Source organism: Urtica dioica, chromosome 7 (genome assembly GCF_054948205.1).
Source record: "Urtica dioica subsp. dioica isolate 48M chromosome 7, U.dioica_male_clone48M_v1_H2, whole genome shotgun sequence".
Taxonomy (NCBI): Eukaryota; Viridiplantae; Streptophyta; class Magnoliopsida; order Rosales; family Urticaceae; genus Urtica; species Urtica dioica.
This window is the reverse complement of record NC_142762.1, coordinates 26,534,439-26,559,241: the sequence shown is the minus strand read 5'-3', so window position 1 is coordinate 26,559,241 and position 24,803 is coordinate 26,534,439. Positions and strand designations below refer to the sequence as shown.

At 38.1% G+C, this 24,803-nt stretch overlaps 3 protein-coding genes across 5 annotated transcripts; 2 read left to right on the top strand and 1 right to left on the bottom strand.

Annotated features, from left to right (window-relative positions):
• Nucleotides 1–438: 438 nt before the first annotated feature.
• Nucleotides 439–5,711, bottom strand: LOC149390579 (uncharacterized). The gene is made up of 16 exons (XM_089619497.1): nt 5,622–5,711; nt 5,280–5,346; nt 5,056–5,177; nt 4,399–4,449; nt 4,113–4,232; nt 3,880–3,999; nt 3,659–3,800; nt 3,047–3,217; nt 2,794–2,949; nt 2,599–2,705; nt 2,160–2,250; nt 1,829–1,970; nt 1,572–1,728; nt 1,340–1,456; nt 1,133–1,259; nt 439–1,055 (listed from the first exon to the last, which is right to left on the bottom strand). The coding sequence occupies exons 1-16, from the start codon at nt 5,669–5,671 to the stop codon at nt 816–818; spliced, it is 1,980 nt and encodes a 659-aa protein (XP_089475623.1). The 5' UTR covers nt 5,672–5,711; the 3' UTR covers nt 439–815.
• Nucleotides 5,712–12,798: 7,087 nt separating this feature from the next.
• Nucleotides 12,799–18,734, top strand: CIPK8 (CBL-interacting protein kinase 8). Of its 3 annotated transcripts, none has more exons than XM_089621028.1 (14): nt 12,799–13,153; nt 13,982–14,044; nt 14,148–14,219; nt 14,307–14,414; nt 14,501–14,575; nt 14,674–14,727; nt 14,830–14,955; nt 16,839–16,928; nt 17,024–17,149; nt 17,385–17,498; nt 17,635–17,751; nt 17,950–18,006; nt 18,125–18,199; nt 18,288–18,734. In XM_089621028.1, exons 1-14 carry the CDS (start codon nt 12,995–12,997, stop codon nt 18,387–18,389), a joined length of 1,338 nt encoding a protein of 445 aa, XP_089477154.1. In that variant the 5' UTR covers nt 12,799–12,994; the 3' UTR covers nt 18,390–18,734. The 3 variants fall into 3 exon arrangements, with proteins under 3 accessions (XP_089477154.1, XP_089477155.1, XP_089477153.1); XM_089621027.1 differs by having other exon boundaries at nt 12,800–13,153; nt 17,379–17,498; XM_089621029.1 differs by lacking the exon at nt 17,385–17,498.
• A 3,576-nt stretch (nt 18,735–22,310) lies between these two features.
• On the top strand, nt 22,311–24,540 carry LOC149390577 (Pentatricopeptide repeat (PPR-like) superfamily protein). The gene has a single exon (XM_089620807.1). The coding sequence runs from the start codon at nt 22,621–22,623 to the stop codon at nt 24,439–24,441; it is 1,821 nt and encodes a 606-aa protein (XP_089476933.1). The 5' UTR covers nt 22,311–22,620; the 3' UTR covers nt 24,442–24,540.
• The last annotated feature ends 263 nt before the right edge of the window (nt 24,541–24,803 follow it).

Sequence of the window (24,803 nt, the reverse complement as noted above, 5' to 3'; positions counted from 1 at the left end):
CCTTTGATAGGACCTCCCGGCGACGACGCCCTCTTAGACTGGATCGTCCCCTCGACTAGACCGTCTGACAAAAACAAAGAAATATGGCAAGTCCGGCCCACGATCTAATAAATTATTAATACTAAAATAAAAGAAAAACATAGAACAATAAGATTTTCTTACAAAAACTATTTAACATTTCAACTCCCTTTGAATAACCATACATTTGACATCCACTACAACAAATAATAGCTTCAGCTACGACATTTGGCAAGACAAATACCCATAATATTGCAGCTAAATCAGTTTCAACCGGGACTTTAGCTGCGGACAAGTAAGTCAAAAAGGGCTTTAATGTAACAAATAAAAATGAAATTAAAAACCAAAAAATCTAAACAGAATATGCAATTAATTAGTAGAAAATTATTACTAATTAACTATCATCTAATAACTTAATTAAAAAATCTATAGCGTTTAACAAGGGTCGTAATTTTAGGGAAAATTGAACAATTTGTTATGGCAGCAAGTTGGCCATGTGAAAACAATCTTAGTCTGACAGTAATATCAGCTAAAGTGAAAAATTCATTTTCAATCCCCATCAAAATCAAACTTCGGTCAACAATATTTGATCATCAATCCGGACTTTGTGGTAATATATAATTTTATTGCCCAAGTAAAGTTATGTAACAATAACTCGTCCCTAATTCGAGGTAGGAACATATTTCACATCATATGCACAATAATTTCCAGCAACCATATGATCATGAGACAAGAATGTTTTCATGTAGATATATATTGCCCCAGAATATTTCACGAAAAAGAAGCAACAAATTGGGTCAATATGTAGAGGGACCTTCTAACCGAATGTAATCGTACATGATTCCTTGGAATGGGCTTGTGCACCTGGGTTGAGTGAAAAAGAGAGTATTGTCTCCTTCGACGAACTTATCTCCCGGTATATTCACGCTATGCAGCCGATAGATCCCACGGATCCCATGCCTCGCAACTGAGTTATCCCTCCCTATTAACCCCGTGGTGAAAATGGGTCGCCTCGCATTAGGATCATTAACCCGAACCTTCGAGGAAATATAAGGAATGAGTTACAGCAAATCTATGTGAGGCACCCAATCGATACAAGGTCTGGTTGACGAACCTGAAGCTCGGCTAGAGTCGCGGACGCAATAGCCACACGGAGCTTGTATGTACCGTTTCGGATCACATTATCGAGTTTGAAACGGATTTTCCACGTTGTTCCTTCGTATCCCCCGTCTTCTTTTTTCCTGACAAAATAGGACCTGGTGTTGAGTATCAATGATGTATCTGTTATCCATGATTTGAATAAAAACGAAAAACTGTGCACCTGGGAATCTGAGCAAAGAACCAGTCTCGGGTGTAGTCACTGACACCAACAGTGTAAACCAGATCTTCATGTGGATACAATTCCGTGTACCTATTCCAAAGACCATATTGCCTAAACCTGCCAAATAAGATGAAGGGGAGTTTTTATATTTATTTGAATTGAATTCCGATTCTGTATTTGTAAGGGCAAAGAAGATACAAGGGTGCTCTTAATCATTATAATAAGGGCCAACCTGTCAGGATGATTGATAAACAGTTTATTTATGTGCTTCGGATCAGGGTCAGGGACATAGAACTCCGCAGCGGAACGATCAGGGATGCCTATTTCCCACAATGTTGGTCCATCTCTTAAAGGCTCGTAGATAAGATCGCCTGCTTCAATAGTAGAACCTACACAAAAAAGTTCATTTAATATTATCCTACTGGAGAAAACAATACCTCAAATAGAAAATCAGTTTTCGTACTTCTGTAGAGGCTAAAATAATCATACCCGAGCTTATAGTAATGGGAGCCTCGTATTTATAATCTCCGATGAATCCAGGCACCCAGGCATAAAGATTATAGTCGCCCGTACATATATTTTTAATGGAAAAATAGCCGTCCTCATTTGTTGTGGTCCAAAATTGGTAGTCCTACAAGGAAAGAACGCAATGTAAAGCTTCGTTATGAATTAATTACGATTATTGCTACCAGATTGACAGACTAATCTACAGCTATACAGGCTGATTTACAGTCACAGTGTTAGCTAACCTACATTTTGGAATAAATAAAACAGTCACTAGGATTTGTAAGGATCAGCCAAGATTTTAACCAAAAATCACCTTGCACTCTCTTTCCCATGATCCTGCTTCTCCCGGTGGTGCTAAACCAACATATGCACATCTGGCTGACATCAAGTCTTCACTCATATACCTTTTACAAGAGTCGGAACGTTACTAAACTTGCAGTACAAGCATTAGATGTGTTAAAATCACATAGCAAGCGTTTAAAGTATTTCTTTAATGATTACGGGACTAGAACAGAGTGGAAGGAGGACAAGATAAGTGCGGCCCAAAAGTTCCTGATATGAATTTGGATGGTGTTTAATCAAAGCTCTGGGTGGGCTCTCCACAATTCTTTCACAAAAATTGAATACTAAAATAATTCGAGAACATTCTCAAGTAATTCTCTCCTAATTATAGTCTAATATAACTTCTTATAATAAATTAACCCCTCAACTAGCAATAATTATCGAACCTAACATTTCCCTGCATTGCTTACCTGTCCAAAAGAAGAAGTCGACCATTGACATTGCCACGCTGGTGGGACTTCTGGAAATCTTCTGACGCTGGGAAACTATATGGCCAGCTTTGAACTTCTCTCATCATCTGAACATCAAAATATATGAATCCCTTCTATTGTTGTTAGAATCTCGAGAAAAAAAAAAACCGTTAAAACTATGTATAACCCGGCCACCTGTATTTTAGCATCCTCCCACAGCCAAAACGGGTCTTGTCCCACGGGTGCTGAATTAAGATAGATAAATACAGGACCGAAGACCTTCTTCCACGGCTCGCCGCCTCTGAATTTGGGATTCAAATCTTGTCCAGCATAGTGACCGCTAAGAAACATCTAGTGACACAATTAAAGAGCCAGAATGATAAAACTGAAGTAAAAAGGCACTGCGAATTGCAGAGTGAGCAAAACTATCTATCGGTCAGAGACATACGGCGAGGGTAGTGGGGCCCACGTGCGACGTTAGATTTTGTTTGTGGGGTCCACCGGATCGAAACTCGTCGCTGGGAGTGATCTGCCAGAATCCTACAGGTGGGTTTGTACTTATCCAGCCATGGACGCGATTGTCTTTGTTCTCACACGAGTATTGGTACTTGTCGTCCACCTAAAAAATAAAAAGAGTTAAACAACCAACTAAGTAAACCAATTTAAACTCCAAATGTTTAGACTGAAATTTTATTACTGATGAAGGATATAACAAGCAAATACAAGTAGCTGCTGAGAATTCGATAGGATCAGCCCTATACCAGATTAAAAAAGAAGAAAAAGAAAATAGCTTACACTGAGCTCATAATGCTATTCTTTACCCTACCAGTATTTCCAAGACTTACCTAACCTCACTTCCGAACAGTGATTTCTCGCTGAACAAGGTATACATATTAACTCTCTTTAAATCCTAAAACTACTTTGCATCCAAACACTACATGAATAGGAAAACAGTCAAGATGTTCGAAATTAACATTTACTTAACTAGCTAATTTTCCAATGCATAAGAGTGGTCTGTTTCCTTGTAGAGAAAGAAAGGAGTGAAGCGTAGAAGAAGTACCTCTCCTTGATGCTCGGAAATCCTGGGATTCACAAGTAAGACAGCTTCTGGGTATCCTAAGCTTTGGCAACGACCTGGCAACCTGTCTTCGGGCTGGGGTAGGTATCTCTGTCTATTGTCTGCCATTGCCATGTATCGAAACCTGTACACACACAGCTCATAAAAACTATCAGTTTAAATGAAAAAAGGTACTTGCGAAATTAACAATGATACGCCGTTACTTTTCTTTATCCAGCTTGAAAGCGATCCTTGTTTCACTAATGTCCAAGTCAGGCCAGTCCTTTAAGCGCTCGTAGATGCCATATGAGTAAAATCCCGATGAACCACGGAGCATTACAAACCTGGATAGAAACACACAAACACAAGCATATTGCAAGTTTTTATTTACTATAACCCAAATAAGCTTAGCGAATAGATGTGTGTGCGTTTTTTTTTTTTGTAACCAAGCAATTACCTCTTGTCGATATTTAAGGGAACATACTGCCCCTGAAGGGACGGGTCCCATTTTCTTCTAAACGAGAGCTCAACCTGATCTTCGGTATCCATGATTACCCTAAACTCGGTGCCTTGGATCCTGCAAAAGTATTGCGAATGATCGAGGATGCTTCAACTGAGCATGAAAGAACGAGAACTGGAAAAGAGTTGCAGAAAGTGATGCTCTCTTCAAAGGAGGATCATAAATGATTTTTAAAGAGATGAATTAAGTTATCAACAAAAGAAAACAAGACTGAAGTGCTTACACATAAAATAATCCCTTACTTCCCGGAGTACTCCAAACAATATCCCAGTACCTATTCATATACAATAGAAAGACAGTTGATCAAACAGCATGGATAAGAATCTTTGTTACAGTGTGTTTCGGTATTACAATTCCTTTTCATCAGATTTACTTAAGAGCGTCTTTGGTATGCCGGAATGTTAATCAAATTGCTGATACTCCTAATGCTTATTTTGTTTAGTATGCAGTCATGTTAAAAATATAATCAATAATGTGATTATGTAGGAACCAACTTGATTTGTAAGCTACTATATATTCATAAACAAAAATTCAGATTTATGATTATTGTAACTACCTAAGCAAAAACATTAAACAAAACTATGCAAAACTGAATCTAAATTATTCATATAGGCTTTATGTTTTTACAATTAATAATTACTTGTTTAAAAAAATGGTATTATTGTGCTCAACAAAATACTGTAATCCAATATTCACACAAATATGGCTAATAATTTCTTATTAGCAAAAAAAAAAAAAAAAAAAAAACCAAATGTTATACGTTGTATTCCAGTGCGAAGGAATCCAACGACGAGCCAAATTATGATTTCAACAACATATTCTCTGTTAGATTTGAATACTCAAGATTGACAATAATTTGAATATGATTTTAACAATATACCCTCTGTTAGATTCCTTGTTACGGAATTCAAGAAGATTGCCTATTCCACCATAACGTATATTAGTAACGATCCCAGCCGGTACCGATAATGTGACTTGAAGTATGCCATTGTCCATCACAACCTGTTTCATTTCATATTCTAAGGACTCGAAGAGCAAGTTGAGTAATATTGATATATTATGATAAGATTATCAATGAAAAGCTGTTCCAATTTCTGCACTTACATACTGGCCTTGAACATGAAGTTTCACCCCAGGACCTGACATCATACCCGGATCAGGTTCTAAACTCCTGAGAAAGCAGAGACACCGGAAAATCGTTCAGTGAGGACCCAAGAACATTATGATAAACTATAAAAAAAAAAAAATTTGTAGCGTAAGAATTGGAAACAGTTATAGAAATGGAAAGAAAAAAATTGGTTTTTTCCTGGAGGTTTCAATCATTTACAGCCACAATGGACAACGCAATAATAATTTGATCAAGTGATGGAAAGAGACATGATTGCCTAGTGAAAACGAATGAAATGGAAACATGAAAAATAGATAGTTGCTTAGAAATGAATTTACTCGAGAGATTTCTTGACGATCGAGGAAATCTTGTTTCGTATAGTTTTCATTGTTCATTTAACGGTGAAGGAATTGAGAGTGTTGGGGAAGAAACTCTCTGAGACCGTTTCAGGCAACTTTAGTAACTTCGATGAAGCATACGACCCGTCGTTTTAGAATAAACTTGTAAGGGAAATGGACGTTTTTTGGAATAACCCGTCGTATTAAGCCCAATTTAAGTTTGTTGCCTAAATACCCAATTCAATGTGCAAATACGAATATGTCCCTTCATTTCTTTTTTCTATCCCTGTCGTATTCTTCTTTCATTCTTCATCACCAGAAAATGATTGACACCGCCACAAAGCTCAATGGATCCCCGTCGTCGCCGCGGAGTTTGACGGGACCACAACATGGTTGACTCTTTTGTGGCGATTTTGGCTTTCATTCGTCTCACCGACCATTATATCGTAGTGTTCTCAAACTCACTTTATGTGGTGCTTCTAGAATTTGAATAACTTTCATGTATTTCTTAGAAGTTTTGTATCACTAATTTAAAACTTTTTTTTTGTTAGTGTATATGTGATTGTAAGGCTCTTTCAGAATAACAATATGAGGTTTCGGTCAATTCTCTTACTTCATTTAAGTATGAAATTGTTAATGAACAATGATCATTGAGACTGTGTAGGATTGCTTTGCATCGAGAGAGTTTTGAGCTTAATAGCCCACAAGTTAATGGTATATTTATGATTAAGTCATGATTTTGCTATCGAGAAATACCCGTGCTCCTCGAGATTTGAGCCAATTATTTACACAGTCGAGCTCATCCTCGAGATTCGAACAAACTCAATAACTTGGTTTATTTTCAAAATTTGACTCAATTGTATTGTGCTCGATGTTTAATTATCACATTGCATAACTCGATCATTAATTGGAATCAGACACAGTAATAAATAAAGTATCATCGACTTTCATGTATCAATTTGGATTTCTAAGATTTTGAGGTGCATTAAAGCAGATAATATTATTAGACATCTGCATACGCCAATTTGAATTCTTCGAGTAAATCATTCAAGAAAAATTTCAATGATTCACTTAATAATTTTTAAATCTCTCTCTCTTATTCTTCTTCATCATTTGATCTTCTCGGTTTTATTTGGGCATTCAAATTAGTCTTCATCGTTTGGGTTTGAATCATTGAATCGTCTCAAAGAAGAAGCTTAACCCCAAAACCTAAAAAGGCCCAAAATATTGGTGGTCAATCACACCCAATAGATTTTCTAGCCCATTTGCCACCATTAAACTTGAAAAACGGCGATTTGATACAAACCCACATTACGCACAAGATTCCGACCACCATAGAGTTATGACTTCCGATAGATGAAGTGTGACGGTACAATGTGGACAGTGGAAGAAGTTCTATTGCGTTTGCAAAGTATTCTCTAACAAATGTGGCCCTGGAATTCTTGGTTTTGAGCTAATAGTAAACTATCTAGATCGAATAGGAGTCACTCTTCCCCAAATATTCATCAATTTTTTTAGAATGATCACAAGGCTTCTAGTTTTGGGCGAGCTCACAGTCAAGTTCCAAACTAACTCGATAAATTGGTCTAATTTAAAATTTTGAATAATTGGTGATATGCTCACTCTTTGATTAATAATATAAATCAATCATTAATTCAAATTAGACTTAATATATGAGAAAATACTTATCAATATATGCGCAACTCTTTAGTTTCCTTGTGTTAGTTAGTTAGTTAGTTTTTTTTTTTTTTTAATATTGAGCAATATTAATGATTCTTCAAGTAAATTATTTAAGTGGAAGTTGGAAATTCACACGGTAATCTCTCTCTCTCTCTCTCTCTCTCTCTCTCTCTCTCTCTCTCTCTCTCTCTCTCTCTCTCTCTCTCTCTCTCTTGCGCGCGCGTGCGCACACACACATCCTCTATATTTTTTGAAATTCTCTCGACATTACTCGAGTTAAGGCGAGATTTGAGCTCACATTAGATTGTAGCCCATTTTAGTTGAGTTGTGATAGTCTGTTTTGATTTCTTTTGTTGAATGGTCTTCACTGAGAATGTGTCCAACATAGCCTTCAACTAAGAAGACAACTTCGAGCTCGATCCACCGATGCAATGGCACCATATGTAATTTAAGAATTTTGCTCTAATTTAACATTCAACTTGGGAGAAGTTGATATAATTTTCCCACAAACTTGCTAAATTGTTGACTTGAGAATTCACAAACCATCTTGAAATTTCATAAATGAAAACTTACTTTATTTTGTTCTTGGGTCTAAAATTCTAGTTTTAATAGTCGTTTTCACTCAATTCATATCACGAATTCATAAATTATAATTGTTATTCATAATATGATTATAATAAAATAAAACAAGATATGAATGATGAAATAAAGGGAAATAATGCTGCTATTATTATTATCGAAATAAGGCGAGTAATGAGTCGAGTTTGTGAGCTTAATACAGAGAGAAGATGAATATATGAATCGTGTAAATATAATAGAAAGGAGATGTGCTTTTGAAGATCTAAAGATCCTTTTATAATCTACGGAGTTTTATTTGAGCTATATGTTTTGTATATGATACGTAGTGGAAGAATTGTTAGAACACATGTTTCTACTCGATCTGAGATAAACAAGGTGGTTGAAGAAGTGGCATTTAAAAAGAATTAGTCTTCATCATAACCCGATGCACATTTGACGACTTTAGCTCAATCTTCAAGCTAACTAAAAGGGCTAAACATGGAACGTTGAACTCGGCTCGATCAATATGTCAAACTTAGTTGTATTTGAATGTTATTGGCGGACTATGCTAGCCCGGCACATTTAGTCCGTGAAATTAGAGTTTCACATAAGAAATTTCATTTTTAGACCTAAGAAAATAACCAAGTATCTTGATTGAATATCGTATATCCAAAATATATCAAATTAAACTTTTATCACCTTTTCGTAGAAACATACCCTTCTACGCAACTTTCTAAAAAAATTTACACTTCTTTATCTCTCCAACTCTCTCAAATCTAACACTTTTGAAGATGATTTTTGATGATTTTCAAAGAACACGTGTCACGACCCGCAAGCGATAGCTCGCCCACGAACCGCGACTGATCAACTCAAATCTGTACATAACTCATAATATAAACACATAAATTAAACATAATAAAATAGTTTGCGAAAATTCGGGGAAATTTTTCGCTTTTATAACTTAGAGTCTTATAGCGACTCCTATACAAATATGTTCCGGAACGTTTTAACAGAAGACACTAACCCCCGATTAAGAAACCCCATAGCCCATAGGTCAAGGCAATACGCGCTCGGTCTCGGTCTTCAATCTCGTTTCCCGCTTACCAGCTTTTCCCTTATCTACATTACCAAGGGTCATAAAACTATGAGTCGATTGACTCAGTAAGTGGGAGTCTATCTATAAAGTAAAACGACTAATGCCATGTGACGTGCAAACAAATACACAAGAATGCAGAATAATTGCTAGATATCGCTAGAACATAACATTAGAGCATGACTGACGCGTGATATCACACTCTATCTATTCACTTGTCGTTCTGCAAGATCGTACATCCTCTTCTGCTACGATCTCCACAACGACAATAAGCCAGCCTCAGACCTCGAGCAGCAGTCTTACGGCGGCTTGGGTGTTTTAAGATTGTCTGGGATCCACTAGTGGTACCATCTTCATCTGACGTCGGCGCATGTGTGCCCCATTGGCACGACAATGAGTTCACTCGAGGCGACTGCTCATTGCTGAATGGGTTCACTCTTGGCGACTGCCCATTACCATCGGGTTCGCTCGTGGCGACTGCCCGTTACCGTTGTGTTCTCCCCAGTTTTGAGTACTCAGCGCCATACAGACCACCTAGGTCTGCCACAAACACAAGTCGTTGACTTGTGGGTACCACCGACACGAGTTTAATTGAAGTTTGGGTACTCTGCGGCTAGCGGCGTACACGTTATACTTATATACGGAAGAGCTTAACGGGATAAACCCCGAAAGAACTTATTGTTTCTCTTTGAAGCTCGTTAAGTGTTTTAAGCTGAAAGTTCGAAATGTGACTTCCGAACCCTCTACTCCCGATTGAATTCGAGAGTCTATTGCTCTTCCGTCCTCTCGATTCTAACCTACTTCCTAGAATTAGAAGAGAGGTCTAACTATACTCATAGCAAACGTGGCTGGTTCAAGTTAGCGTTTGAACCTAACGGGCGTACCCGAATTAAGTTTTCAAGCAAGAGTGGCCGAAGCCTTAAATTTCAAGTTTATTCATTTTAGGGCTTTCACCTACTCTTGTTTACTAGCAAATAAATGCACAAACAAACATGGTTATTCCCTTGGTAAGTAGTTGACTTATGTCTCCACACTTACCTGGAATTGTTCGACAGAAAGCTCGACGATTCCCGTAGATGTCTTGCTTCGCACGTTCTTCGAGGCACTTGGCTCTTGTCGAAACGTCGAAAGAACTACCATCCGGAGTTTCCTTGCTTTTCATGCTTCCCGAGACTCTACACATCCTGAAGCGTCGAGAAACTAAAACCTGAAGTTGAAATCTCATTAGTCAATGATTCGGGAGAAGCTGACGAGCTTAAGGTTCGCTATCGAGATTCACTGCGAGTCGGTTCAGGGGTTCGAGAATTTAATTCACTTATTTCTCGGTTTTTTTTTTCGGAATTTAAACTTATTCAAGACTCGTGCGAGTTCGTACCAAAGAGCGAGTACGAAATAAAATCCAAATAATTATTTAACGACTCTTGAATAAATTAAATGAATAATCCGAAAAATCATACAAACCGAGAATTCTGAATTAAATAACCAGAATTTAAATTCTCGAACATTCTTAAATAAATTATTAATAACCCCTGAATACAATCTCAAATCCAAAAATTACAACTCGAGTCTAACGCTATTAAGCGATAAACGACTCACGAGTTAATCGAGCTTTATTTCGATAACTCTCTTAACTTGATATCTTCAGGAACCGGTCTTGTCGCTCTTGACTCGTCTGAATCCCGTCCGTCCGTCAAGATCTGTAATTCAAACCTGGAATCCGATAACGAGTCAATTCACGATTCCCAAAACATGACAAAATCTTGATATCCCGATATCACGATTCAAAACATGAACCCATAACCAATTCAATCGACTCAACACAAATCCAACTAACCGGAAACGTCCTAACATGAAAACGTCACAAAAACTCCCGAGGCTCAGAAATATCATACCACAAACAAATCAAAACAGCCAGAAAACTCACGGCTAAAAGAAACCCACGACCACAACGAGCCACAACAACCAAACAATTCCAAATCCTCAAAACAACCACACGGCCAAAACACATAACCAGACCAAAACTCACAAAAATTCCAACAGCCAAAATGATCAAAACCCAATCAATTAACAGGTTCATAAACGTCTTGATATCACTAAACAACCTCTAGAAATCACAAAACCCCAACAAAAAGATCCATGAACCCTAGAACCCAATTTTCGGCCAAAACCAAGCCAAACCAAAGAAATCTGAATTCCAACCTCAAATTCGAGTTATACTCATCACCAATCAAGTCCAAAGATCAATTAAAACCAAGCGATTTCATCCCATTCAACCCGGAATCAAAACCCCCAAATGGGAAATCAAGAACCCTAAAATCCATTTCGGGTTTGAGTGCTTACCCAAATTCCTTGTGAATCTGGACTCCTCGGCGTGCTACCCTTCTTTTCCGGCGTTTCTTCCTCGGCGGTGGTCACGGCGAGCTCGCGGCGGAGTTGCTCTGCTCGGTCAAGGCGCGCGGCGACGTGGCTCGGTGCTGGGTGACGCGCGAAGAAGAGGAATGAAGGATAAGTGAGAGACGAGGTGGCGTTGGTGATGATGGTCGGCGAGAGTGAAGATTTAAGCTAAGATTTTTTTTTCCTTTTGTCTGGTTCTTGCGCGAGAGACACGGGAAGAAGAAGAGAAGAAGAAAAGAAAAGAAGAAGAAAACAGAGAAAAGAAAGAGAGAGGGAAAGAATGAGGTGGCCGAAAAAAAGAGGGGGAGAGTGGATTAAAAAGGCTACGTGGCACTCTCACATTGTGCCACGCGGTACAAGCGGTCCACTCAAACTTTGACACGCCTCTCCTAAAACGACCCATTTCTCTCTTTTTCTTTCAATCTCGTCCTTCAGAATGTTGCACATAAGTCCTTTTAAAACTAAAATCTCACAATCTCGTCCTTAATTAATTAAAAATAATCTTGAAAAATAACCGAGAAAATTATTATTATTTCCCGTTATTTTGAATATATTTAAGGGATCTCGGAATTTATTTTTACTCTTGAGATTTTTAAATCTCCGAGTACGTTCCGAATAATAATATTGAATTACTCGAATATTCTCATTCCGAAATTTCATCGACCTTAAATATTATTATTTTCCAAGATATTTAAAATTTAAGGACGTCTCATATGCAACATGAATTTGAATTAAAACTCGTCCTTTTTATTCAAATTCACAAGTCGAGCGTTTATAAATGTTTAGACATTACAACACGCGTAAGACTCATTTAAAAAAAAATCATTTTAAGTATACCATTGAAGAAAATAATGAATTTCATGGGTAACCATCACAAATTGTCGGTAACCATTGCAAAATATCGCTAATCATCACTAATCGTCGCAAATTATCGCAAAAAAATTGGATAAGAATAACAACGACTCTTTTATAAATATGAAAAATAGAGAAATGACATTTTTTTGTCGTCGCTATTACTCTTTTTCATTTTTTTGCCATAATATATTTTGCGATATATAGCGATAAGATGATTAACGATGAAATTCATCATTTTCTTTTATGATATAGTTAAATTGAAAGATTGATGTTTTTAAATAAATTTTGCGCATGTTTGTCGAAAATCATCGGAGATCGTCGAAAATGTTCGGAGATCATAAAAAGTGTTAAAATCGAAAGAGTTGAAGAGATAAAGAAGTGTGATTTTTTTTTTTTGAGAAAATTGTGAAGAAAGTATTTTTGTCCGAAAAAAACGACAAAAGTCTAATTTGAGATATTTTGGATATACGAGGTTTCAGTCAAGATATTTGATTAATTTTTAAGTTTAGAAAATAAAATTTCTCTTTCCAGCTCTATCTTTATTTAATGACGTTGTAATTTGCAAGCAACGCATATGGAATATATGTATATACTATTATAATTTTAATTTTCTTTTTGCGTCTCTGTTTGGTTGGTAGCTGTACTTTCGATGCTTTACTTAATCTGATTCGTCTGTTCCATAAATATTTAAAATGCCAACTAGAATAAATATATGAAGCTTTCTTTTCTTTCTTCTTCTTTGAAAGATGGCGAATTTTAGGTGAAAGGGAGAGATAGAGAGATTGAAAGAGAGATGGTGGTGAGAAAAGTGGGTAAGTATGAGATTGGAAGGACGATCGGCGAAGGAACTTTCGCGAAAGTCAAGTTCGCTCAAAACACAGAGACCGGGGAAAGTGTTGCAATGAAAGTTCTGGATCGAAGCACCATTATCAAGCACAAGATGGTCGACCAGGTTGTTTTCTGGTAGTTTTGTTCAATTTGAGAATTGGAGTTCTTATTATACCCAATAGTTGTGAGCTATGATGATATCTATGTTATTTTTTATTTTATTTTATTTGATGTAACCATGGTGCTATGCTTTATGTAGTTAGATCTTATCAATGGTGGTCAATTTGCCATACATTTATAACACATTTAGGGGCTGCATATGTTTCTATTTGTGCTCGAAAAAATAGTTGATATACTTAATATTTTTTTTAAAAGAAGAAACTGAAATGAATAAAAAAAAGGAGTGAAAAAAGAAAGCTTGGGTAAAGCCAAAGCAAAGTATAAACCAATCTCAATAGGAGTCGGTGAAAGAAAAAGAAGCGAAATCCGAGATTAAAACTGACAGCCGAATGTATACAACGGTTTATCCTCTCCCAAGAGTCCTCGAAAATGCTTCCGATTCACTGCCTTGAGAAAGACTTATATTCTTAAGGTGGAAAGCTGCCTAAGTACTTCATGTTTAGATTTTACAACATTCGTTTGTGTTTAAGTCAAAATTAGCACTGTTTTTTTCTGTTGGAGAAAGGTACAGAAGCAATTGAAAGCACTACTTTTGTAAACCTCTGTACACTTTGTTGTGGTGCAACAGCTTGTTGTTAGAATGGTGTGCTTTCAATTGCAAGAGTTTGACAAGGGAAGGGGTGAAATGGTTCTTAGTTCGGTAGATGAATATTGAGTGACTTACTTTACCATGTAACCGCATGAGTCTAATATTTTATAATAAGATGACCATACCAGAGTTTATGGTTTTATTTTTATTTTCTTTTCATAATGGTCAATTCGTGTCATGTAGATAAAGAGGGAGATATCTGTGATGAAACTTGTGAGACATCCTCATGTTGTGCGTCTGTATGAGGTATGGGAATTGTTATGAATATTGCTAGAAATTTAGCTGGCATCGTAGACCTATGTTCCTTGAAAACCTGGTGGTGCTGATGGCAATGTTGATTCTTTTTAAGGTTTTGGCGAGCCGCACTAAGATATATATAATATTAGAGTTCATCACGGGCGGTGAGCTTTTTGACAAAATAGTAAGATTTCTTGATTGTAAATGAATTTCCTATACTTAAGAAGAAAGTGGTTCGTTAAACTTAACGATGAGAGCATCGAATATGAAGGTTCATCATGGGCGTCTTAGTGAAGCTGAGTCAAGAAGATATTTCCAACAACTTATGGACGGGGTGGACTTTTGTCACAGCAAAGGGGTTTACCACAGAGATCTGAAGGTGATGATACTTCACTCGCATATCAATATTGTATATATGGTCCTGCGCAAATCTTATAAAGTCAGCTGTTTTTTCTTTCACTGCAGCCTGAAAATCTGTTGCTTGATTCTCAAGGAAATTTAAAGATTTCAGATTTTGGGTTGAGTGCATGGCCTGAACAAGTAAGTTAATTTTTCCCGCTGAATCCTTGTGTCAATTTTTGGAAACATCTTAGAAATGAAAAGAATTACGTTTCCACTTGATGATTTTCTGTCTACAGGGAGTTAGTTTACTTCGGACAACATGTGGTACTCCCAACTATGTAGCCCCTGAGGTACGTAAAATGACCTCTTCTATACGTTATTTGACTATTAAGTAATATATGGTACACATGTGGGTTCATTTGTTGTACTCATATCTTTCTTTTGGACTATAGGTACTCACTCACAAGGGTTATGATGGTGCGGTGGCAGATGTTTGGTCCTGTGGTGTTATACTTTATGTTCTATTGTCGGGACGACTTCCTTTCGACGAACTTGATCTTCCCACACTTTACAGTAAGGTAATAACTCGTTAACACTACTTTACTGTAATTATCACGCTTTCCGAACGTCCTTTGTGCACTTAAAAGAGAAAGGAAGGTGGTTTTCCATTTTTTTTTTTGTTTTAAGAAATGTTGGCAATGTGTATTTTCCTGTCATCATGTCCTTGCCAAATATCTGGTTGTTATGAATAGGGTGTCTTGGAATGTGAAGTAAAGAAAAGAGAAAATGGCCTCTTCTCTCTCCTCTTGTTCTCTTTTCTCTTTCTTGTTCACTGTCAGTGTTAAAATATAGGAGCGTGAATTTTTTTTTAAGAGAAACAAACATCTTTTATTCAATCTCGAATGAAGACACATGAAAAAATATTACAGGATTACAGAACGCAGGACCGATCTTGAATAATATCTTCCATTGAATAATCCTTGAAATCCGTTTAAATTAATCTGCTCCACCAGCTCCAAGGGATTGATGGCCGACTCCTCTTCGAAAATTCTACCTTTCCTCTTTCTCCAAATATTCCGTATGCAACTCTAGCTACAGCCACCCACTTAACGCTTCCGCCGTCAGGTCCGAGGCATAAGAAAAGATCTTCTGTTCTCAATTGTGTCTCTGGATAATAATTCAGCTTTAGAAAAAACCAATCCCATACCTTAATTATGTTCAAGAATAACCATCGCCAGTTTGTTGGTGGTTTTCCATTACTTGATAAACTTTATTTTTTATTTTTTATCTTATCTTGCTTAAGCAAGATGGTAAAATAATTTGTTTAGAGGAAGGGAACACGAGGAGATTATTTGGCATGCTCATGCATAGGAAGGCTGGGCTGTACTCTGTGACACCTTAGAGGAATTGTTGAAGTTGGAACAGTCAGCCATCAAAGTTCGGGTGGATGTTACTCAGCCCACTCCAAATGTCAGTAAAATGTCCGAAAGAAAAATAAAAGTTCATTATTGTGCGAATTGTGAAATGGAGCAACTTTGATTCGTCTGAGAAAAAAAGCATCAATATCCCGGAACATAGTTACTTCTGAAGAGAGCGATCCAGAAACCTTGACAAGGAACAACGAAGAGTTCTTTAGCTGAGCATATTTCAGGCAATAGTGCCCTGAGGACTAGGAGGTTGTTTTACCTTACAACATGCTTTGCAATGATTAGGTTGCACAGAGCAAGCATGGAATATAAAGGACAAGATGCTGACTCGAGGGAATAGAAGCGCATCCACCGGGGACGGGTTCCATGGATGAAACCTTTGCTTCCTCGACCAAGCGAGACTCTAAAGGCCCAGATTCCGCTCTGGAGCTCGTAAAGGTCAACATCAACTTTGATGCTGTCTCTATTCCCGAGGCTATTGTAAGAATACAATGCTTAAAAGGGCAGAAACGGGAGTTATTTTATTTTTGTAATTTCAGATGGGATTTAACAAGCCTAGACGAACTCGTCTGGATCCATTTGACCCCATAAAAAAAGCCTAAAAAAAATGGCACGCCGCTGCTAAAACTGAAGTCCCACGGTAGTTTGGTCCATTTTGGGCAAAAGGAACAGCTAATTATCTGAAGGAGACTAACGTGTTAGCAAATAGTTAGATGATGTTAATCAATGTATGCTAAAGTTTTCTTTCGCGGACGTAGTAACGCATTGGTCCAGCGCCTTGTAACTGTGGCTTGTCTAGCTTCGTGGACGTTCTTGCTCGCACTAGGTTTGGCATATTCCCTCATGCCCAGTGCACTCTGTGTGCATTTGATATTTTGATGTCTTGGCTATTGTCAAGCACATCTTTATCATGATTGTTAAGATACAATAGGTACCGTGATCTTCCAGGTCATTATAGAAATTCATTTTACATGTTAATGTCCTGTATTCTAATTTCGTGATGCATGATAAATTTTTGACACGGGTGTCTGCAGATAGAGAGAGCCGATTTTTCCTGCCCGTCTTGGTTTCCTGTTGGAGCAAAATCCCTGATTCATAGAATCTTAGATCCAAATACTCAAACTGTAAGTATATAGAGTAACAAAAATTGCTTTAAGCATTTTTTTAGCTACTTCAGTTTTGGTTCTAAACTCTAATTGATACATCTCGATGCATACAGCGTATTACCATTCAACAGATTAGAGACGATGAGTGGTTCAAGAAGAATTATGCTCCCGCCAAACTTTTTGAATACGAAGATGTAAATCTCGACGACATGAATGCTGCTTTCGATGATCCCGAGTTGGTAAGGTTCAAATCCAACTGACTTCATCTAATAACGTTAATCTTTGTCATTTACTTCCAGAAATTTGCAACCTGTGAATGTTTTTATTTATTTATTTATTCAATCCAAGCTCTAATGTTCTCTCTGCTTGCTTCTCTTTCCGTGATTTAATTTACGTGTTCTACAATGATTATATTAAAATCTGTAGCCTAATTGGTGTGTGTAAATAAATCTTATCTGGCGTATGTAGGAGCAGAGGGCTGATGACCGCTGTAACAATGAGAACATAAGTCCGCTGATTCTTAATGCATTTGACTTGATAATATTATCTCAAGGGTTAAACCTTGCAACACTGTTTGATCGTAGCGAGGTACAAATTGAATGGTTTAATCCTCAGTGTCTTCCTTGTATCTTTACAGCCTGGTCGTTTAATGAAATTGTCCCATTCTTACATTGTGTTTGTTTGGTTCTCAAGACATTTCGTTATCTGACATCCTCTCTCCCAGGACTCTACGAGATATCAGACACGATTTGTTTCACAAAAACCAGCAAAGGTTGTCATATCCACCATGGAAGTTGTTGCCCAATCAATGGGTTTTAAGACTCATAAGTGCAATTATAAGGTGATTCTTTGTGGCCCTATTAGTCGAGTCCTACTTGTAATGCCCAAGGATAACTGTGTAGAGACATTTTCCTGAGGATCTTAACTTCCGACTTTGTCATGAACTTTTCATTTTCATGAATCCATTTCATGGCTGGCCATAAACTTTCCTAGCGATGTATCATAAATTGTATATAAACCCAAAGTGATTGAATTTCAGATGAGAGTGGAAGGTCTTGCCTCGAGTAAAGGTTCTCATTTCTCAGTTATACTAGAAGTAAGCTTCTCGTCCTTGACCGTGTTTACATTTACAGGAATCCATTTTTATAATTCGTTCTCTCTATCTCTGTTTTTTCTTTTTCTTTTTTTAAAAACATTTTTGTTTTTGCATGAAGATATTTGAAGTCGCTCCAACATTTTTTATGGTCGACATTCTGAAAGCAGCTGGAGATGCCAGTGAGTACCTCAAGGTCAGTTTTCTAATGTAGATCTCTCTCTCTCTCTCTCTCTCTCTCTCTCTCTCTCTCTCTCTCTGACGTAGGAGCTCTATGATTGCAGTTTTACAAGAATTTTTGTTGCAACCTTGAGGACATCATATGGAAGCCGCCTAATGAATTATGCAAGCCAAGGGTGACTAGAACAAAGAGTAAGAAGCGCTGATCTTGTTACTTGTAACATCGGAGCTGTTTGACCAAATTTAATGTGTTGATACGGGATTGACCCTGAAGGATTATGTTTACACCATATTTGAGGGACTTGGCCTTTCTTCAACTTTCCCTAATTATACATAAACAGAAATGAAAAAAAACAGGGTTACATCTAGGTTCTTGAAAAGAAAAGAAAAAAGCTATATATTATAGGTTTTGTAAATCCTTGTTCATGTTGTTTGATTATTCTCCAATCGATCTTGTTGTGCTTTTCACAAATCATGTAAAAGTTATGCCGGGTTTTGTTAGTTGAATAAGCTATCGGGACTTGGTTTGCTCAGTCTCTCGTTTCCCTGTTTCTCTTGCCTGTTTTAATATAGATATTTTTATCAGTTGTCTTGGGAGTGTTATTCATATGATGGATTGATTTCAAGAGAGAGCATAGGGCAGGAAGTGAAAGATTTAATTTTTACGATTTGGAAACAGGTATTACTATATCTACCGTTCCGTAATCTATTGAAAAATAGTATTTCTTAGGTCCTCTCCGATGGATTTTTAAATTGTGCCTTAAATTTGATAATAAACACGCGCACTCTCTTTTCGTGTGCAAAAGAGGAGTTTCAGCTTCACTAATAACATTGACACGGATTTGGAGTTATTTGTCATCGACTTCAAATAGGAAAATTTACATTAATATTACCATTTCAACAACATTTTACTAAAATCAACCAAAAAATAAAACTTTACGGATCTATTTGTAAATTAGGTGTGAATATACCCTTAATAAAATCGATTATAAAATTCAAGATTTCATGACTAAGTCACGAATTTTCAAAATTTTGTGATTAACTGATCACGAATTCTAAAAATTTTGTGACCGATCAGTCACGAATATTTGAATTTTGTGATCAATTGGTCACGAATATATAAATTTTTTTATCGATTGATCACAAATTTTAAAATTTCGTTATTGTTTGGTCACGGATTATAGATTTTCATAAACATAGAAAGAAATCTGGTTCAAGAGCTCAAGTATTTTTTGTATTTGACAATTAAGTATCATTTGGACCTGGTGAAGAAAGACTTGAGTTTTCTTCATCATTTCAAGTCTAATTTAACTTTAGAACAAAAGTCTCTCAGTTGCATCTTCTACCAGTCTAATTGACTCAATAAACTAGGAACCTAAGATGATATTCTATGACCCGATCACAATCTGATCAATTGTGTTTTCCCTTATGAATTTTGTACCCACGTGTTTGAAAACACAAACCAATTAATTTTAAAAACTAGTCCTAAATATTCATATCTCTAGTTCAGAATTAATATTAATAATAGGAACACAGAATTACTCAATAGGACACATAAAATTCTGCTCCATAAGTCTGCAAGGCGTGGCCAGAGTCTTATCAAAAGTCATTAATACCAGAATTTACGACATATTCGCTTCTTTCATCGCCTACGATTCACAAAGGTTTGGAACAATGGTCGCAAGTGGACCATGAACCACATTTTTTTTACTTGGCTAGTAATGATTACGTTGTTCTCATAACAAGTCACATAACAAATAAAATTTACACAAACATCATACCTATCGTAAGCGGGTCATTGTACGCCACTAATTTTTAAGAAAACCCATTTTCAAATTCGAACAAAAACTTATCTAGTTAAGTGTGCAACTTATTTAATAATTCCATGTGCATTATGTACTTCTAGATTTTACATGAGTAATCCAACTTGAACATTTCACTATCTTTTAGCTCCAAAGTTATTTAAACATAGGGCCGTGAGGTCCAACATTAGGGGTGACAATTCGGGTTACGTGTCGTGTCTTATTCGTTTTCATGTATTTTTTTACAGATCCAAACACGACCCATTTATTAATCGTGTTTAAGAGTAAAACTCAAACACGACCCACTATTTTTTTGCCAAACCAAAACCCAACCCAATAAGACTCATTTATTAATCGTGTCTTAATGGACCATGTAACCCACGAACTCACATACCCATTTAGACCACTAAACTCATTTGAACATGCGAATCGGTTTAGGCCCTTAGACATGTTTACTTCAAAATGTTGAAATTCTCTAAATCAAATTAAATAACAAATTAGTTAGAATTAGTAATTAATAAAAATACTCCATATAATCAACTAAGCCACCAACATAATATTTTTAATACAAAAGAGAAGTTCAAACACAATCCATTTGGTCATTATGGGTCTTGATCGTGTTTACCCATTAACAACTCATTTAATATTCGTGTCTAATTGGGTCCCAATGGGTTGTCGTGTTCGTGTCGTGTTCACTCATTATTTAATCGTGTTAATTGTGTTCGACACGGATGAACCCAGATCCATTTAAGGTCGACCCAAACTCATTTACACCGTGTCGTAACCGTGTCGTGTCTCGTGTATGGCCCCAAATTGTCACCCCTAATGAACATGTTATCCCCTTCGGTTAACTTTGTTTTTCAGCTTTCTTTGTTTTTCATAATGAGAAAAATTCCAAGTCATCTTTTTTTTTTTTAAATGAAAAATTCATAAAATTTACTTAAAATTTAGCTTTTTCAATCAATTCGAGCCATTAACAGGCTAGGAAAATGTCATTAAAAAAACAAACTTACCCATTAACTTCACATAATCTCCTAAGAAGCCTGAAGTTTGTTGAAGAAATTGAATTAACAAAAAAGTAGCTAAAATTTCAATAAGATGTTATTAGCTGAAAACATGACTTTTATTGATATTCTTGAGCTAAATTTTGTTTGAGGATAAAGAGAAATTATGGTGAAGTTGGAGCTCAAAAATTTAGTTGCGGGCCTCTTTATATGAGTTTTTTTTTTAGTATTTTTGGCTAAAATGAAATAGCACCTACTATCATATATAATGAAATTTCACATCCCAAAGCACACCATTTATAGGGATAAAATTGTTATGATTTTTACCATAAATTTTCTTTAAAGATAAACTAAAATAAATTTTCTCAAAATCACTCATTTTCAATCTAACACGGTCTAACAGTTTAAAACGGTATAAACGATTTAAAATAGTTTAAAACAGTCCGGATCGAACCGTTCTGATTTTTGTTTTCTCATTTGATCAATCTGATTTAATTCTCTTAAAATCGTTTAGACCAATCAGATTTAATGTTGGGAAAATATCACATTTATACCCTGTGTTTTAGTGAAATGTCGAGTTTAACCCTCGGTTTTCAAAAATGTCGAGTTCATACCCTCTGTTTAACTAAAATGACGAAATTATACCCTGAAATGAATAACAGCGTCACAAATCTCCCTTTCATTGATATTAACTCTTATGTAAGAAAAACCAAATCAAATCTAAATCAGTGCCCTAACTTCCAAATTCTCAATTTTGAAATAAAAATAGCCTTAAATTGAAATTAAATAATAAAACTCATACCTCCTAAGAAATGACTTCATTCCGTGTTCGAATTGTAACTCTAAATTCTGGATTCTCTGTTCGAATATGCGATTTTGATGACTATCAACTATCGATGTTTACCCATTTGTCTCTTTCTGTGTTCTTCACGATTAAGAGACTGTTGTTTATTTTTTAGTTTTTAAATAAATTACATATATGGCGCGAATGAATAAAGATAATTGATGTTTATATATACATATTATAGTCAACGTCAATGAAAAGTCAATAAAAAGAATATTCGTGACACTCTTGTCTATTTCAGGGTATAATTTCGTCATTTTAGTTAAACATGGGGTATAATTTCGTCATTTTAGTTAAACAGAGGGTATGAACTCGACATTTTTGAAAACCGAGGGTTAAACTCGACATTTCACTAAAACACAGGGTATAAATGTGTTATTTTCCTTTAATGTTTTTGATCGACTGGATCGTGCACATCATATTGCCTCTTACAACGCGTACTTGCTACGGTTATTTCTTGCAAGTAAATACTAGTAGGGCTCACCCGGCCCGATTATATAAAATTTGGCCCATAATTTTGTCCTCGGCAGCGAAGAGCGAACTATTCGACCGCCAAAGCTTTCAACCAAAGGCCAGAGAGAGAGATGGGATAATCATAATTTGCCGGCAAATATCCAACCTCTTTCACACCGTCGTATTTCCTCCTACTTTTCGCCGCAACAAAAAAATCAGTTCAGGTTCCACCAACGTTATCCTCTTTCTCATTGCGCACATCTTTCTTGTATTGTCTGGTTTTTCATTTGGTATTGGGGCTACATGGTATTTGCGGACTTGTAAGAGATACACCATGGATTCAGTTGTTCCCATGAGCCAAACCCCGGATGGGTTTCGCTCATTTCACAAAATGACTTGCTTTGAGACCACAAGGAAGAGCATCGGTGCCAGCTTTGCGTCTACTCTCAGTGAAAGGGTCAACTCCAAAGCGCGTTCATCTGGGCTCTCGGCCGGTCTCGGAGCCCGTCTTCTGGTCCAGAAACGCAGTCGAAAACCGGTCCTCGCGGCTTCGAGGGTCGAAACATTCGGTTCCAATGACAGATTCCAGAGCTTCGAGAGGGACCCAATCGAGCATCTGAACGGCGCGGCGACGGCCGGAAACTCCGAGCAATTTGCCGACGAGCTCGCGGGCGTGGGTGAGCTGCGCCGGCTGGTAAGGAGCGGGGAGCTGGAAGAAGCGTTCCGTGTGCTGGAAAGCATGGCTTCTGGCGGGGACATCCCGGACGTGATAGCCTGCACGAGCCTGATCCGAGGTTTTTGCAGGATCGGGAAGACGAAGAAGGCGACGCGGGTGATGAACATTCTGGAAGACTCCGGCGCCGCCCCGGACGTGATAACCTACAACATCCTCATCAGCGGGTACTGCCGGTGCGGAGAGATCGAGAGCGCTCTGGAGGTCCTGGAGCGGATGAGCGTGAAACCGGACGTGGTGACTTACAACACGATCCTGCGCTCTCTGTGCAACAAGGGGAAGCTGCGGGAGGCGATGGAGGTCCTCGACCGGCAGCTGAGGCGGGGCTGCTACCCGGACGTGATCACGTACACCATCCTCATCGAGGCGACTTGCAAGGAGAGCGGCGTCGGGCAAGCCATGAAGCTCGTCGACGAGATGCGGAGCAAAGGCTGCAAGCCCGACGTGGTGACCTACAACGTGCTCATCAACGGGATCTGCAAAGAAGGGAGGCTGGACGAGGCGATCTCGTTTCTGAACGGGATGTCGGCCCACGGCTGCCACCCCAACGTCATCACGCACAACATCATCCTGCGCAGCATGTGCAGCACGGGGAGGTGGATGGACGCCGAGAAGCTCCTCTCCGAGATGCTCCGGAAGGGCTGCTCCCCGAGCGTCGTCACCTTCAACATACTGATCAACTTTTTGTGCCGTAGGGGCCTGCTGGGGCGAGCCATCGACATCCTCGAGAAGATGCCGAGGCACGGGTGCACGCCCAACTCCCTCAGCTACAACCCCCTCCTCCACGGCTTCTGCAAGGAGAAGAAGATGGAGCGCGTCATCGAGTACCTCGACGTCATGGTCTCCCGGGGATGCTACCCCGACATCGTCACCTACAACACTCTGCTCACCGCTCTGTGTAAAGACGGGAAGGTTGACTCGGCCGTCCAGATTCTCAACCAGCTGAGCAGCAAAGGCTGCTCCCCCGTGCTCATCACCTACAACACCGTCATCGACGGCCTCTCCAAAGCCGGGAAGATGGAGCGCGCCCTCGCGCTCCTCGACGAGATGCAGACGAAAGGCCTCAAGCCCGACGTCATCACGTACTCCTCGCTCGTCGGGGGGCTCTGCAGAGACGGGAAGGTCGAGGAAGCTATAAAGTTCCTGCGCGAGGTCGAAGGGCTCGGCGTGAAGCCCAACACCAACATCTTTAACTCCATCATGCTGGGGCTCTGCAAGACGAAGCAGACCGTTCGCGCCATAGACTTCCTCGCGTACATGGTCTCCAAGGGATGTAAACCCACCGAGGCTTCCTACACGATCCTCATCGAAGGCTTGGCCTACGAGGGCTTCGCCAACGAGGCTTTAGAGCTCTTGAGCGAGCTGTGTGCTAAAGGAGTTGTCAAGAAGAGTTCCGCCGATCAAGTTGCTGTTAGGATGTAGTTTACTGCTACATTTTTTTTTTTTTAATGCTTCCCTTGTGAATTATTGACGGAAAAATCTTGGATCAATTTTGTTGATGCGGTGTAACGTTCTTCCCCACTCGTATATGCATCCCTTGTGTTTTTCCTGCGGTATACAACATAATTAGTTGTTGTTGTTGTTGTTTTTTTTTTTTTTTTCCCTTACCTTTCTTCAACGATTAGAGTTTCGGTGTTTTTGCTTTGAAATCTTTATCTACTTAAATAGAGACCGATTATTCATTCTGATCATGCTCCGCTTGATTCTTTGAGTAAACGAAGAGAATATATTACACCCTGGTAAAGAAGCAGATATTCAGAGATAATTGTTCCTCTGATGATTGA

What these genes read in the sequence shown, in the direction of transcription:
- LOC149390579 (XM_089619497.1), bottom strand. Translation starts at nt 5,671, where the DNA reads ATGAAAACTATACGAAACAAGATTTCCTCGATCGTCAAGAAATCTCTC. An exon ending in TTCATGTTCAAGGCCAGTAT is followed by an intron (nt 5,178 to 5,279) that starts GTAAGTGCAGAA and finishes GAAATGAAACAG; the next exon opens with GTTGTGATGGACAATGGCAT. An exon ending in TTTCCGAGCATCAAGGAGAG is followed by an intron (nt 3,218 to 3,658) that starts GTACTTCTTCTA and finishes TTTATTTTTTAG; the next exon opens with GTGGACGACAAGTACCAATA.
- CIPK8 (XM_089621027.1), top strand. Translation starts at nt 12,995, where the DNA reads ATGGTGGTGAGAAAAGTGGGTAAGTATGAGATTGGAAGGACGATCGGC. An exon ending in TGAGTGCATGGCCTGAACAA is followed by an intron (nt 14,576 to 14,673) that starts GTAAGTTAATTT and finishes TTCTGTCTACAG; the next exon opens with GGAGTTAGTTTACTTCGGAC. An exon ending in ATTTCTCAGTTATACTAGAA is followed by an intron (nt 18,007 to 18,124) that starts GTAAGCTTCTCG and finishes TTTTGCATGAAG; the next exon opens with ATATTTGAAGTCGCTCCAAC.
- LOC149390577 (XM_089620807.1), top strand. Translation starts at nt 22,621, where the DNA reads ATGGATTCAGTTGTTCCCATGAGCCAAACCCCGGATGGGTTTCGCTCA.